The sequence below is a fragment of the Musca vetustissima genome, unplaced genomic scaffold (assembly GCF_032173495.1).
Source record: "Musca vetustissima isolate MV318-11 ecotype Yass unplaced genomic scaffold, APGP_CSIRO_Mvet_v1 utg3148, whole genome shotgun sequence".
NCBI lineage: Eukaryota > Metazoa > Arthropoda > Insecta > Diptera > Muscidae > Musca > Musca vetustissima.
Window position 1 is genome coordinate 16018 of NW_026880738.1, and position 15612 is coordinate 31629.

At 34.0% G+C, this 15612-nt stretch overlaps 2 protein-coding genes across 2 annotated transcripts; both read right to left on the bottom strand.

Annotated features, from left to right (window-relative positions):
• Positions 1–9356: 9356 nt before the first annotated feature.
• On the bottom strand, positions 9357–9794 carry LOC133326559 (uncharacterized). Its single transcript, XM_061535187.1, has one exon. It carries the CDS (start codon positions 9792–9794, stop codon positions 9357–9359), a length of 438 nt encoding a protein of 145 aa, XP_061391171.1.
• A 4856-nt stretch (positions 9795–14650) lies between these two features.
• LOC133326560 (uncharacterized) lies at positions 14651–14995 on the bottom strand. The gene has a single exon (XM_061535188.1). The coding sequence runs from the start codon at positions 14993–14995 to the stop codon at positions 14651–14653; it is 345 nt and encodes a 114-aa protein (XP_061391172.1).
• Positions 14996–15612: the final 617 nt, after the last annotated feature.

A 15612-nucleotide genomic window follows, 5' to 3' on the forward strand; every position in this document is an offset into this window, starting at 1 on the left:
ATTACGTAAATATTTTCATTATATTAATGACATACACACACCTAAAAATTAATTTAAAAATATCTACATAATCTAAACACCATGGTGAATCAAATGATATCAAAATCACACACGTCCGTGTAGCGGTTTCTAAATCACAGCGACAACAAAACAAGATATTGAGGAAAAATATTTATTTTTGGTTCGAAAAAATAATGTCATCATATTTATTTTTTTAATTGTATACAAGAAATTTCAGAAAAAAATGTTGGGGTTATTCTGCTATTTTACCCGAATTTCGCCGAAAAATTGACATATATAATAATAATCACTTTTTGTGTATAAGTATACGCCTTGCGGATTATATCAAGACCCTTCCGATAAATCTTAGGGTTCTATAAATAGGAATAAATCTTAAAATAAAATAATATTATGAAATATACATTTTAAATTGCGTCTAAGTCGCGTAATTCTCAAAATCATTTGATGCGCATGCGGTTTCCAGGAAGTACTGAAGTTTATCTTCCAATCCATATATATTTTGCGAAATTTCATTTGACGGCTAAGATGTGCCGCACGTTACATTGAAGTACCCAAAAACCGTAAAACGCGAATAATTTCCGAAAACTCCATATGTCATTAACGCGCATCCGATTTCTGTGTGCACCCTAAAAAAATACATCGATCTATACCGATTTCAATGTGGTCCATTAAGAACCATGGATGTGCCATCACAATCTATTTTTGAGATAAATTGCGTACATCTCTCTTTCGGCTGAAGTTTTTAAAGTTCTCTTTTCGAAAAAGATCAAAATCCGTATGAGGTCATTTATTGAAGCGGAAATGATACACAGAAAACGCAAATAAATCCGCGATATTTTCAAAAACATTTTTTGCCAAATTTCGTGTTTTTGGAAGGCCAGTTCCCGCCGTTCTAGTAGATGGATTTTCACGAAGAAGATTTTATATCATCCGAAACGTAAAAAACCTTATTGATCGCGGGTACCCATATCATTCAGTTGACAGATCTAAAAATTTGGCCCGAAAAATAGGTTTTTTAGAAATTTGATCGCACAAAATTAGCACCTTCGGATGAGTATTACTCTGAAGCTGTGCATACTACATACACAAAATACATATCAAATTACGCAGATTCGCGACTACAATAATCGTATAATCGATTTTTAGAAATACCTGTTCGCGTATTAATGCTAGAACTAAAATTCAAAAAACACTCAAAATCGAGCTTCAAAATGTCAGCATCATTTAAAGATAGATGCAGTTAAAATTTTGAAAAATGATACATAAGGGGCGTAGTCCCCATTTTGTTGGCTTCTAGTTTTACTTTGACACGAAGACCGTGCAATGAGTGGCTTAGTCACAAATCGATAGAGAACATAAAAAAACTGGTTCGCCTCAACGTGTTTTTACACATTTTTTTACATTAAAGTAGACACAGCTTCCACTAAAATAAAGTTTGGAGGTCAATATCATGAGCAGTTTGCAACGACAGATCAATTAACCCAAAACTATTCACTTTTTTTCATATACTTAAGTAGTTCCCGAGTTATAAAGGTGTGAACCTCCGCTTCAGCTATGTTAAAAAATTGGCAATATTGCCCATATATATCTTTCGTTTTGTACGAAATTTGGCATAACGTACTGAATTGAGCCTAGAATGATGTCTGCCAAGTTTCGTGAAAATCGGTGCAGATTTAGATATAGCGCCCATATATAGTTTCGTCCGATTTAATGTAAGTTGTGCACCAAAGTCCCTATATATCTTTCGATTTGTACGAAATTTGGCATAACGTACTGAATTGAGCCTAGAATGATGTCTGCCAAGTTTCGTGAAAATCGGTTCAGATCTAGATATATATTTTTTCGTCCGATTTAATTTAAATAATGTGCTAAAGCGTACTAAATTTAGTCCAGAATTTTGTGTGCCAAGTTTCGTAAAAATCGGTTGAGATTTTGATATAGCTGATATGAAGTAATTGACGCACCAAGAAACCAATGTATGGCTGATAGGAAATAAACGTACCGAAATTAGTATAACATAACCTGTGACAAGTTTCGTTGAAATCGTTCCATATTTGGATAAATAAATAAAATAAATTATACATCAAACTCCTCATGTTTGTCAGATTGACATCAAATTTTGCACAAAGTACAAAATTGAGCCTAGAATAACGTAGTTACGTTTTCTAGACGTACAGACATAGACCAACGGATAGATATTTGTTTGAAGTCGATTTTCATACTTTTGTCCCAAACGAATGACATATTTATGGATAGATCTAGTCCGATTCACATTTAGATAAATATCACATATTTTATTTCATCGAATTTCATGTTAATAATGCTGTTTAATATACCCATAGTGGTGAAGGGTATCATATAGTCGGCCCCGTCCGACTTTATTACTTTCCTTACTGGTTTTTTTACTGCGAAATGTTGCCTTTCCAACGATCATAAATCTGAAATTGTTTGATCGATACTTTACGAGAAATCTATCAATACAGCCATCTGCCGAAAAAATAATGAATTTATTTTTCCCCAACCTTACAATATATCATTGTACGTCACGGTTCACAAACGGCATGAGGTCAAAACCAAAATTTCATATTTTTGTAAATATAATTTATATTTGTTAAATGTTGTATAACATTGACATGTGTCAAAATATATTTACATAAAATGACGGTCAATTAAACAGATGGAACTGGTGATTATAATGAAAGCGGTAATATATTAACATGAATATAATCATAAACAATTTCGTTTATGAATCTCATATCATATCAAAAATATCATTTTTCCAAAAAATGTGAGTTTCAGAACCTAGTGCCAAGCAGATACTCTGAGGAGCCAGAGGACACTTTGATGGTTTTAGCACCAATCGAAGCCTTAATATATATTTTCAGGCAAGAATTTTGCGACCGTCTGCGACCTTTCTTAAACTAATTGCAGATAATGTAAAAATAGTCTTTAAAAATTGCATGTAAAAATTTAGTCAAAACCAGTAAAGAAAAAAGTGAAGTCGGACGGGGCCGACCATATTATACCCCTCACCACTTTGCGTATATTCTACAGATGCAGATGCATTCTAAAAGACGTCGCATTTTCGGAAGAACCATTAACATGAAATTGGATGAACTAAAATATGTTATATTTGTCTAAATGTGAACCGACTTAGATCAATCCATAAACATGTCATTCTGCAACCTATACTAAATGTTTTATTTGGCCAGAAATATAGTCGTTTGTTACAATGGGACAAAATTATGTAAATTAATTTAAAGTAAATATCAATCGGACACCCGTTAATTATTTGATGCCCAATATACATGAAGTCGATCCTAGGGGGCCACCACCTTATAACGAGAGCAGCAGGTACACCCCATAGTCCGAACCATGGAGGGATATTATGGTACGATAACTACCGGCTACAAACATTTTCAGCCGGTTATACGTGTATTTACTACGAACAAGGACAATACAACAAACGAAGGATTGCCTTTGCTATTGCATCTACAGAGTCGTAAAATGGTATACATTTATAAAGCTTATTATAAAACTCACATATATTTACGCGTGTTACGTGGACACATTTAATTTTATTTCAACAACTAAAAAAACTCGAAGTGATATTGCCTCTTAAAAGTTTAGTAATAAAAATTGTTCGGAGCATTAAACGTTTTCTCTCAAGAGTTGAGAGATCTATAAGTTTCAATCTATTTTGTTAAGACGGGAGAGATTAATCTGCATTCCATGGTAAACCTCTAAGAGCCAAAAGAAGAAATAGTTTTTGAACTAATTCTAATTTGTCAGAATAACACTTGTAGAATGGGCTCCAAAGTACGCAACAGTATTCCAAGGTAGGTCAAACAAGAGTGACAACGAACTCCAACTCTTTAGACCAACGTTTTATAATGTCTAACAAACCTCAATATGTAAGTGGTAAAATAACGCAAATATCAACAAAAGGAGTACGATCCTATTGAGAAATTACAGGATACATGTCGTGTTCTAAAGAAAGATAGTTTTTTGCATTTCTTGAGATTCAGAGACATGCATATAAAACTGGATCTCCTAAAATAAGGAAAAAATCCAGAAGACAACGACACTTTAAATATATCAGTAAGGGGTATATATAGAGTCGTGTTTTGTCTGCAGGCAGGTTCGAAGATGGGCTAATTCGGTCCACGTTTAGGTATTTCGGGGTTCTTGAGCGCGTTTTTCAACCGAATTCGTTGAAATTTGGTACACTGGGTTCTTATTGAGAACCAAATTTCTCAACTAAAAATGATAAATATAGGTCCATTTTCGTGTAGCCCCTATATAATGGTACCCTCCAATTTTCGGTATTTTGGGTTTTTTGAGCGCGTGTTTTAGGTACGAACCTTAAATTGGGACATGATGTGGTAACTAGTGGTATTTACAGGTAATTAGTAAAATTTCTAGTTCATAACCAGTTACTCGAACTACTGGTTATAGCAGAGTTTTATTCTATCATACGACAATCATAAATATTAAATAACCATTTGTATGTGGCGAGTTTTATTTAATTGTGACAATCATATAAATGTTAGCGTTCCTTAAAATTAATTAAAATCTATGTTGTTAGTCGATGTATATGATCAATGTCTTATTTTTTTAGATGTTATCTCACTTTTCGTGGATGTTATAAGACTAAAAAAAGTTAAAATAATAAACGTTATTTAATTCATTAGTAGGAAAATGTCATTTAGTCCTGACTTCCCATACATTTTTGCGAAAAAAACATACCCTAAAACGAGAAGTTCAGAAAAATTAGGAATTCAATTCGATATTTGACAATGAATACCCATCCCTACAAAATTCTTCTGCGTTCTTCAAAAATATTTTCCGCACACGAGTCAAATGTATATGGGAATCCATGCAATTAGTACATCAAATAAAATAAATTATATTTTAATATTTTTTAGTATATTTTATTTCTTATCACCAAAAATAACAGCAATAACTTATAGGTTAATACTTTTTTCATAATTATAATCAGCTTTATCTCTTAGAAGTACCGAAACATTATTGTTAAGACTATTTATAGTATAGTAGCATCTGGGCAAGCAGACAATACAATTAGCTTTTAAGCCCTTCCGCCTGTATGTGAATCAGACGTTGTCCCGGCCAATATAATCCATGAGCGACAATTAATTGTTTCGGGTCATCTGATAATTTAGAGGCTCCATTTCTATAACTATCACTAATAATTTGATTTTGTTTCTGAACTTGATTACAATATCTCCGCAAATAGGCGCAGTTGAAGGCTTCCACCCCATTGCGATTAATTAAATTGCACGCCAAGAATATAATCAGGAGAGCAGCGATTGAATTAGTCTTCATTGTGACTGTTGTGATAAGAAACTGAATGCAAAATACTTGAGGTAGTCTATTTTATATAAAACACATAACATAAAAATGTTTTCAATTAATTTGAAATCTATTCCCAGAATGTGTAGAAGATTACACACTGAAAAAGGGGAATTTTTGTCTTCTTGAAAAATACAAAGAAATTATTTTGTAAACAAGACATTTCATATTACGTATATTTTCTTTTCTTTTTTTTCTGCAGATAATTTGTATGTGATTTCAAAATTATTGGATAAGAAATATATTTTTGGAAATGAACTCCTAATGATATAAGTATTGTATGACTGTTGTATCCATCCATTGTGAAATGAAATTTCCTAACCTCATCTACTTTAATTGAAAATATTACTAGGACTAACAAATTCTATGTTCAGCATTTCTTGTCGGTATTTCTCATTGTAATTAGCACTTCAGTTTGAGGGTATATTAAAGTACATCATTTGGTGTATCCGATGGTGCGAAATGAAAAAGTCAAATTTTGCCTTCCCTAAATATGAGATGAGTAGATACTGTTTTGTTAATGTTTTTTATGATCAGAGAAACGTCCGTATTTTTGATGGCGGACATCAAAACATCGGAATCCGAAAATTCCAACGGTGTTAGAAAGAGTACATGTCTGGCTCTCGTATGAACTAGGATTATTGACTTCGCACAACAATTAACAAAATGGCGGAACTTTGATTTTTGACCACAAACTAAGTTAAAAACTAAGGAAGATCTTCATCGATTGGCTTTATCCTAGTCCATACGAGAGCTATACACTCCCGGAGAAAATGTCAAAATTTTGGAACCGATTGGATTATTAGTTTTTGAGTTATCGTGCCCGCCATTCGTAAAAGACTGCTTCAAGAAAAATGCGTTTAAAGTTTGAGAATCACTCTTCCCGTCACTTGATGCTGACACAATAAATCGGCTATATCTACAAGAGTTCTTGAGATTTTCACTGGAAATTTTGTAAAATTCTAAAATTAGAGTAGATACGATTTAAATCAAAAAACAAAATTGACACAGAGAATGGGGCGTCCCCTTAATTCGCTAAAACCGAAAAGAATACAGCACTTTTCACTTCTTCGACAATAGACTTCTGGATGTATTCTCCCATTAGTTTTATTAACTCGTTCTCTATTCTGGGACTCAGGTATGTTACATTTTCTAAATTTACGTCTAACGACAGTATTTTACTTTACTTTCCCTCAAGGCGATATCTTTCCTTTCACACAATAAAATTGTCTCAATGACCACTTTAACATCATACTTTTGTTCTTTCGATATATCTAAAACTTGTTTGCCCGTAAAATGTTCTATACGTTTTGAAACATCTTTCATTCTCGATATAAAGTCCTGAGTCCTCATCAGCGCATCTTTGTGGTATTGCTTTTTTCGTGGTCGGTGAAGAATTCAAGAGCAACTCTCCAATTTGTAAAATGCGACAGAGATAATTCTGGGCCTTGGTGGTTGCTTCTTCCGCAACCTACTTTATTTAATAATAAGATGCCGCCCTCACAAAAATCACCTTTTACTAAATCTGAATATGCGATACAAGGCACCCGGGGATGGATAAAAAATACGATACAAGAAACCTTGGGCCGGACCGAGTATAATTAAAAGTTTACAAAAAGCGCCTTTTGCTAAATCTGAATATGAGATACGAGAAACCCTGGGCCGGGCCGGGTATAATTAAAATGAAAAACAACTTGATTCGAACACTTTTGCACATGTAAGAATAAAAATATTTTTAATATTTTATTCACAATTTATGCTCTTCTTTACACTGTTAATGTGGTTTGGTATATTTAATGTGGTATGGCACATTTATTTATATAAAAAAATGTTGGTGGGCCCCCTCTGCTTTCGTTCCTGAATCGAACAAAATTATACATGGGAGCGATATTAAAATCTGGACCGATTTGAACAAACGTACCATTGGGTATGCTGCATCACAGTGCTCTCTCCAAAATTAAATCTCGATCGGTGCACAATTTGCATGAACTCAGACGAAACCAGTAAGGAATGTAGTAAAGACGGACGGAGCCTATATGATACCTTTCACCACTTTGGGTATATTCGTCATATGTATCCTAACAGACGTCTCATTTTCGAAAGAACCTTAACATAAAATTGAACGAACTTAAATATATGATATTTATCTACATGTGAACCGACTAACATCAAACCAACATGCTATGTTAATCGGATTTTAACAAATCTTGACACACAAAATTCGGTACATTGCTGTTCAGTGCGCTATGCCAAATTTCGGGCAAAACGAAAGATATATAAACATTTTGATGCACAATTTACATTAAATCGGACGAAAATATATATGGTACTATATCTAAATCTGAACCGATTTCAACAAGGTTCGTTCTTGGGCTAAATAAATGAGCTGTGCCAAATTTCATCCGATTCGGATCATAAATGCGACCTGTACTTTGTTTACAGTTTAACATGGACAGACGGACGGACGGATATGTATAAATCGACTCAGAAAGTGAATTTTTGCATATTCTCAAAAGGAACCAAGTGTCTATCTCGTTTCCTTTTGCATGTTACAAACACATGCACAAAGACATAATCAAGAATTTTTCCACCTGTGTATAGTATTATAAAACTATCAATTTGATAACCAAAACACGGAAATATGTCGTAAGATGTAGTATTAGTGATTCAATATTAATACCCACAAATGAATATTTTCCCAATTTACCCGGTATATACGAAAGCTATATCTGAACCGATTCCTCTCAAATTTGCATATGCGATTTTATGCGTGCTATAAACATCCGCACGAAATTTGAAAGTCATAGCCCATACTGCAGTGGTCGGAAATCATGCCCGCCGTCGAAAAGAAGGACTTTTCTTTAATTGTAAACAAAATCAACAACAACAAAAGACCCCTCTGTCGTTTCCACGACAGAGGGGTCTACGACCCGAAACGACCCGAGTCTTACTCGGCCAACGTCTGTCACCTCAGCCCATTGTGTCAAAGCAATAGGGCTGCCACAACAACAACAACAACAAAATTATGCCAAATAATTTTCTTATCCTGTAAATTTTCAAATACACATATAGAAAGTTACAAGTCTTCAATATAATGTCAATCAATTTGCCAGCCTTTTGCAACTCGACGAAATTTTAAATCGAGAATGGGGGAGGTTCCCTTAAATAATTTTTTCTATATCTTCAAGAGTTTTTGAGATTTTTACTTGAAATTTTGATGTAACATTCCTTAATTAGTGTAGGTTCCAATTAAATAAATATACAAAACTCAACTTTTTGAAACCGAGAATGGTGGGGCATAACGCAGACTTTATTTACAGCTGTACTTTACTGTTATAATTATTTCTTCAATATTGCTAATGCCCATTATGCATTAACTGTTATATTATATGACGCCTGAATGTATGCTATAGATAAAGTATTTCATAATTTTGTTAAGCAGTTTACAACCAGACTGGAACAAAATTAATACTTTGTTGTTAAGAACAGAGGAACAGGTTTCATGAATTTGTGTTACAAATTGATTAACGAAATTATGTTACACTTTCTGTTATTGACCCTCAAATTTGTTACTTCGTGAATTTCACCCAGTGGAGTATTTCCAATTGTACATGATCCAAGTATTATATTTAACCCCGATAACGCCAGAGATTTTTTATCCAAAATAATAAATTTAATTTTAAAATCGACGTGATGGTAGGTATACAGGTTCACGACCGAACTTTTTGACTTTTTTACTTATTAATAATCAAGGAACAAATTCCTCAAAAGCAACAGTTGACTAAAAGCATTTCTTCATGATTATTATAAATAGTTATTCTTTGTTTTTCATTTGACATATATTCAATTATTCAAAACTTAAATATTAAATTACATCCTTTCATAATTATTTTTTCCCAAAATTGAGTCATACAAACACACATTTCATTATCATATAAAATATATTTAAAATATATTTAATATTAATACCAGTGATCATGATGATAATGACCACGACCATATCCTCCATAACCATATCCACGTCTACCATAACCACCTCCCCATCCTCTGTTTCTCCAACCGCCACCATATCCTCTGTTATTCCAACCTCTATAACCTCCGCCATAACCTACGCCTGCGTGGAATCCAAAGCCGGCACCATAACCACCACCAAAGCCTCCGCCATATCCGCCTCCATAGCCACCACCATAACCACCACGAGCCTTCCGTGCACCATCATTGGAATGGGTATCCCCAATATCCGCGATATCCATAAAATCAGTAGATTTTGTATCTTCCATAATCATCACCTCCAATGGAGTATCTGCAGGATCTGCGTTATCCTTCATCATAATTTCCAATGGAACATCTGTGATATCCTCTATCATCATCGACTCAAATGAATCTACTATTGGTGTCATAGTAGTCATCATAATTTCCTCTGACACATCATGATTATCCGAAGTATCTTCAACAGCCGTTATTATACCCGCGAATAGGGTAAAAAGTAAACCAAAAAATAAAATCCGCATTTCGTTTAGTTGCCTCAGTATATTTCCGATCAACGTATTTCACTCTGAATTCCTTTCTGAAACTGAATTGAATTAACAGGATGTCAGTTATTTATATAATCTTGGGTTAACAAAAAAGAAACAGAACTTATGAATGGCATTCGATTTACTCTCCGATAAGCCCAGTTAAATCACTCTGTGATCTAACCACGCAAATAAAATAAAAACACTGAATATAACCCAAGCGCAAAAACTCCCCCACTTAATTCAAATTCATACTTCGTACAACTAAATTGTTTTCTTGCCCACAAGAATTAAACGGCACCGAGCCAGATAAACATTTTATTACAAAATAAAAACACAAACAAAGTCTGGAAGTGGCTATCTGCATTGGTCATTTCATATTCATATCAATTCCAGACAGATATTAGGGTAAAATACAAACAAAATAATTAAGATGATTCAGCATGGGAAATTTTTAGGAACTCGGTGAATTTTGTCAAATATCTAAAAATAACTTTTTTTAATATTTGTATGCATAACTATAACTATAACTATGTTGTGATGATATTAAATGATTGTAGGGAACCCACAGTTTTCTTTTTTATCAACATTATTACTTGTACTTGTTATCAGTTTAGAGCAGTGCATCTAGAATCAATGTCATTGGAATAAGGAGGGGACTGGAAAAAAGCTATGGGGAAACCCAAATGAGGATAAGACAAAGCAAATCTTAATGATTAACAATAAAGAAAAATACTAGAATAATAATATTCGTACATGACATCTCAGCCTGTAGGTACATTTACATAAGACAGCGAAACGTTGGAACATTTAATTTGTCACTGACCAGCTTTGGCAAACCTTCTAACCCAATCCTTGGGTAATGGCACTATTCACGAAACCACACCTATGAGTTGTGAATGAAAGACTGAAGGACTTTACTAAGAACAAAGCATTTTTAGAAGCTAGGGGCATATTAAGTTTATTTAATATGGGACAATTGTAAAATTCAGTGTTTAATCCAGTGGTGGTTGTGTAGGGTTTGGCATGGTCGACCCCATCCGAAATATAATGATTTGCTTACTGATGTTTGAATTCTAATACAGAATAGTTATTTTTAAATACGGTGGGCGTGTAGCGTTTAGACAAATTTATTTCGCATTTAATGTGATTCTACAACAATTTAGGATTAATTGAGATACACTGAATGAATGCATGAAGATGATATGATATATTTAACACTTCTAGTGTTCATAACAATTGAAGCAAATACTATTTGGAGACTGATACGAACGGTAACGAGCCCCTTGTTTTATGATCTATTTTGCCATATAAAATAGTCATAAAACTGTAATAAATGTTGGTGAGAAGTCTGTCAACAATTTTATTAGCCATTTTGTTACGTCAGTATGGATACATATGCGATTTTTAATGGACTGGTAAAATAACATAAGTTATGTGTTGGCTTGAATGTGTGTCCTCGATAGCAAGGGTACATTTCTGATGTATTATATTATTGAATCTCGATACGAAGTTTATTACTGTGACTACATTCGAAATCGCTTATAACGACGGACAAGGTACCGTTGAAATTGGTCCCTATAAGCGATATGTCGTTATAAACGTCATCAAAAAGCAAGTGAAAAAGCGTTAAGTTCGGCCGGGCCGAACTTTGGATACCCTCCACCATATTTATACTGACTGCTACTTGAAATGAAAACGCCGGTTAATCGAACAAAATCTGTTAATTGAAACTAGAAAATTAAAACTAGTATTTTTGGTGAATTTTCAAACACTTTACTTCGCTTAAAAGAAAACCCGGTTAATTGAAAATCTGTACAAGAGAAAGACTTTTTGTTGAAAAACACACAAATTTATATGAAACCAGCACCGCTTAAGGGGACCCCCCATTCTCGGGGTCAAAATTTTTGTTGACTTAATTCCAATCTACACTAATTCAAGAATGTCCCTACAAAATTTCAAGTAAAAATCTCAAGAACTCTTGAAGATATAGCCGATTTATTGTGTCAGCATAAAGAGACGGCTGAAGGGCTTCTTAAACTTTAAACGCGTTTTTCTCTTAACATTTTTTTGCGAATGGCGGGCACGACAACTCAAAAACTAATAACCCAATCGATTTCAAATTTTTGCACGTTTCTTTGTGAATGTATAGCTGTCGTATGAACTAGGATAAAGCCAATCGGTTAAGATCTTCCTTATATTTTAACTTGGTTTTTGGTAAAAAATCTGCGATTTTCCAAAAATATTTTTTCAAAGGTCCGCCATTTTGTTAATTTTAGAGCGAAGTCAATAATCCTAGTTCATACGAGAGCCAGACATGTACTCTTTCTTACACCGTTGGAATTTTCGGATTCCGATGTTCCAGTGAGGAGTTATCATGTTATTTTGTAAATTATTTTTCTTCCTCTTCAAATCTTCAAATATATATGTGCAAAGTTACAAACCTTCACAAGCATTGGTATTGATTTACCAGCCCATTGAAAATCTTGAAAAATTAAAATCGTGAATGGGGGGGGGGGGGTTCCCTTAAGACAAAAATATCATTTTTGTAAGGGCGGCGAAATTCATTACAATTTTTATCTGCAACCCTAAAATTATGTTGCACATATTTCCCACCATCCAAGAAAATATCCACGAAAAAAAGAAGTTCTTACTCAATTCATTTTTATAAATTTCATTTTTTCAGATATTGATTGAAAACTTCGTTAAAACGCAACGAGTTTCGCTTATCCGAAGTTCTTTTAATTGAAAATCCTGCTTAAGAGAAAAACATTAGGCTTTTTCGCTTAACCGAATTCGACTGTATTGGTTCTAGACCCCATGTTTCTTTACACCTTTCCCACAAAGGTTCAAATTGTTCAATATTTATAAAAACAATATCAGGCGAATGGAATGTCCGTTTTGAACCAAACTTTGCACAACCTATCAGTCTAGATCAAGTCCGAAGGGAAGATTGGTTCCAACCTCTGCCCTATCCTTTGGTAGAACCGCTGTAGAACCCCAAAATACCGAAAATTGGGGGGTACCCTTATATGGGAGCTATGCCTAAACGTTTACCGATATAGCGCATTTAACGATCAATCTCAATTCTTTTAGACGCTAGAGTGATTATAACAGACAGATGGACATGCTTAGATCGTCATAGAATTTTACGCTGATCATATATATATATATATACTTTACAGGGTCGGAAATGATTATAATGAGTTACAAAGGGAAAAAATTAATATACCCTCCATTCTATGGTGAAGGGTATAAAAACAGAACATTTCTCCAAACTTTTGGATACCGTCGTTATAACCGATATGTACCTGTTTTAATGACTTATGCTTTCACATAAAATAGGCATAAAAAGGTAATTAAATTTGATATGAATGGTGTTAAATAACAGTTATAGTCAAGTTTGTTACGTCAACATTTCGAAGATTTTTAATGGTCTGCTAAATGTGATAATAAATGCGACTTCAAACAACAAAAATTCCGATTTTGACAACAATTTATAATTGTCAAACGGGCGATCACACGTATCTCAACTATGATGTTCAGCCTATGCACCGTACCAAAATGTTGATGCCGTAATGTCAAAATATTAATATGAATAAAAGTCGAATTCAAACGAATTTTTTCTAATTTTGTTCGGATTTCTTTATAAAATCTGGAACTGAATCAGAAACATTTTAAAATCGAAAAAGTGTCAGTCGGTGTTGACGACGGATATAAACCCTCACCGTATGGTTAGCAGGGGTCTTCGGTATTACACATAGGTTTTATTATTTGTTTGATATAAGGTATATGTTTTAGGTCTCGGATCTAATGTTGATCAAATCGGTTATTCAATTCGCTTCGAATCAAACTTACAACTTTATAGAATATTGACCCTCTGTGGGTGAAGTACCAGACTTTGATCTCAAAATTTATCTGTTCCCATTTTGTGGAGAGGTACCAGAAGAAGTGGACTGTATCCCCCATCTTCGAAGTTAAATTAAATTTGGGAGGAATAATACGACGTGTAAAGTTTGGTTGAAATCGTTTACTCCCTTCGAGAGTTATCGTTCGTACCATCAGCCAGACAGACGGGCGGATATTTGTAAATCGACTCCAAATTGTCTGAAACGAATTTAGCCCAAAGAAACATGGGGCCTAAAAGCAATATTTCGATGAGGCACATTTTTGTCATATCATTCCAGTAAAAATTATTCAAAGTCCTTTGAGAGAGAATTGTTCTCCCAAGGAAAAATCTATAATGCAATTTGAATAAGACTTTGTGTTCCAGAATCTCCAATTAATGGAATTTTTTTCCTTTTTTCTTTTCTTTTTTCCTTTACAAAATTTGAAAAGTTTGACCAGAACATAAATAATAGGGTTTAGTTGATTGATTTCGCAATGTGATGTCTATTACTCTGCTAGAAATCTCCAAAAATTTTTGATAACCAAATTATTAAATTTCAGCTGATGGTAATCGAATAACTTAACTGATTAAATTTTCTTTGCAAGAATTGCGATTGCTTAGTTCAGTCTCGTTTATTGGGCACATGCGTAAACAAATAGCCTCCAGTAAAAATTTAAACACACATAATTGAGAAAATGTTTTTTATTATTCAGATCGATTTTACACAAAATTGAAATATATAGAACACCACATTAAATAGCTTTTACAATGCAAGCTATTTACTTTTATAAACACAACACCATTTTATTTTCATATTTATATGGATATGGATTTAAATTTATCATATCAATCATTAGCCACCCCAACCCCAGCCACGGTGACCCCATCCTCGTCCCCAACCACCGTAACCGCCACCCCAACCACCACCCCAGCCGCCATAACCACCACCCCAACCGCCATAACCTCCCCAACCGCCATAACCTCCCCAGCCGCCATAACCACCGCCCCATCCACCCCAGCCGTGACGAACTTTGCGGTCAGCAGCATTTTCGTGGTTTCCACCAACATCGGCAACATCTAAAAGATTTACACGTCTTTCAGCATAGTCTCCTGGTGTTTCTCTTTCGGCATCTTCCAAGGGATAAGCTCCAACAGCAACAATTATTGCAAATAGTCCCAGAATCCAAGTTAAATTCATTTTGGAATTGGGTGTACTTTCCTTTAACAGCTGATAATCAAAATCCTCCTCAATGTGATGTTAATTGAATTACTGCAAGTCGAATGTATAGATAACAAATGCACACCTGCGCTTTTATACGAATTTTTGTTGTAACAGGTCTTTGTTTTGAAACACGGCACGTGTAAATTGCAATGATTGACCTCTATTGTAAGGCACATTAAATTGAGATAGGCCTAATATTTTGGGGAGAAATTTATCAATAACAAACAGGTCTTAAAGCAATTGTGTTTATAGAATGTTGATTGTTATTTGATTTAGATGATCATTGCTTGATTATTCCGGATTAAGACTATTGTACCTACCACAAGCGGTTATCTATGTCGGAGCATTAAATTAATTATATTCCTACCAACGACTATTAAGAAAATAATTAATTTTGGTCATATTTCCATAACATGCAATTTACTCATTTGTTGGCCCAAGAATGACCAAAATGGTAAAAAATATAGCTCCCATTAATAACGTGGCAAGTAAGTAACTTATTAGTAAATATAAGAAAATGAAAAGCCAATGTTATTTCTCAAAGTTAATAATGCGAAGTCAGTTCCTAAAAATTGATTATGGCAACTAACTTT

What these genes read in the sequence shown, in the direction of transcription:
- LOC133326559 (XM_061535187.1), bottom strand. Translation starts at nt 9,794, where the DNA reads ATGACACCAATAGTAGATTCATTTGAGTCGATGATGATAGAGGATATC.
- LOC133326560 (XM_061535188.1), bottom strand. Translation starts at nt 14,995, where the DNA reads ATGAATTTAACTTGGATTCTGGGACTATTTGCAATAATTGTTGCTGTT.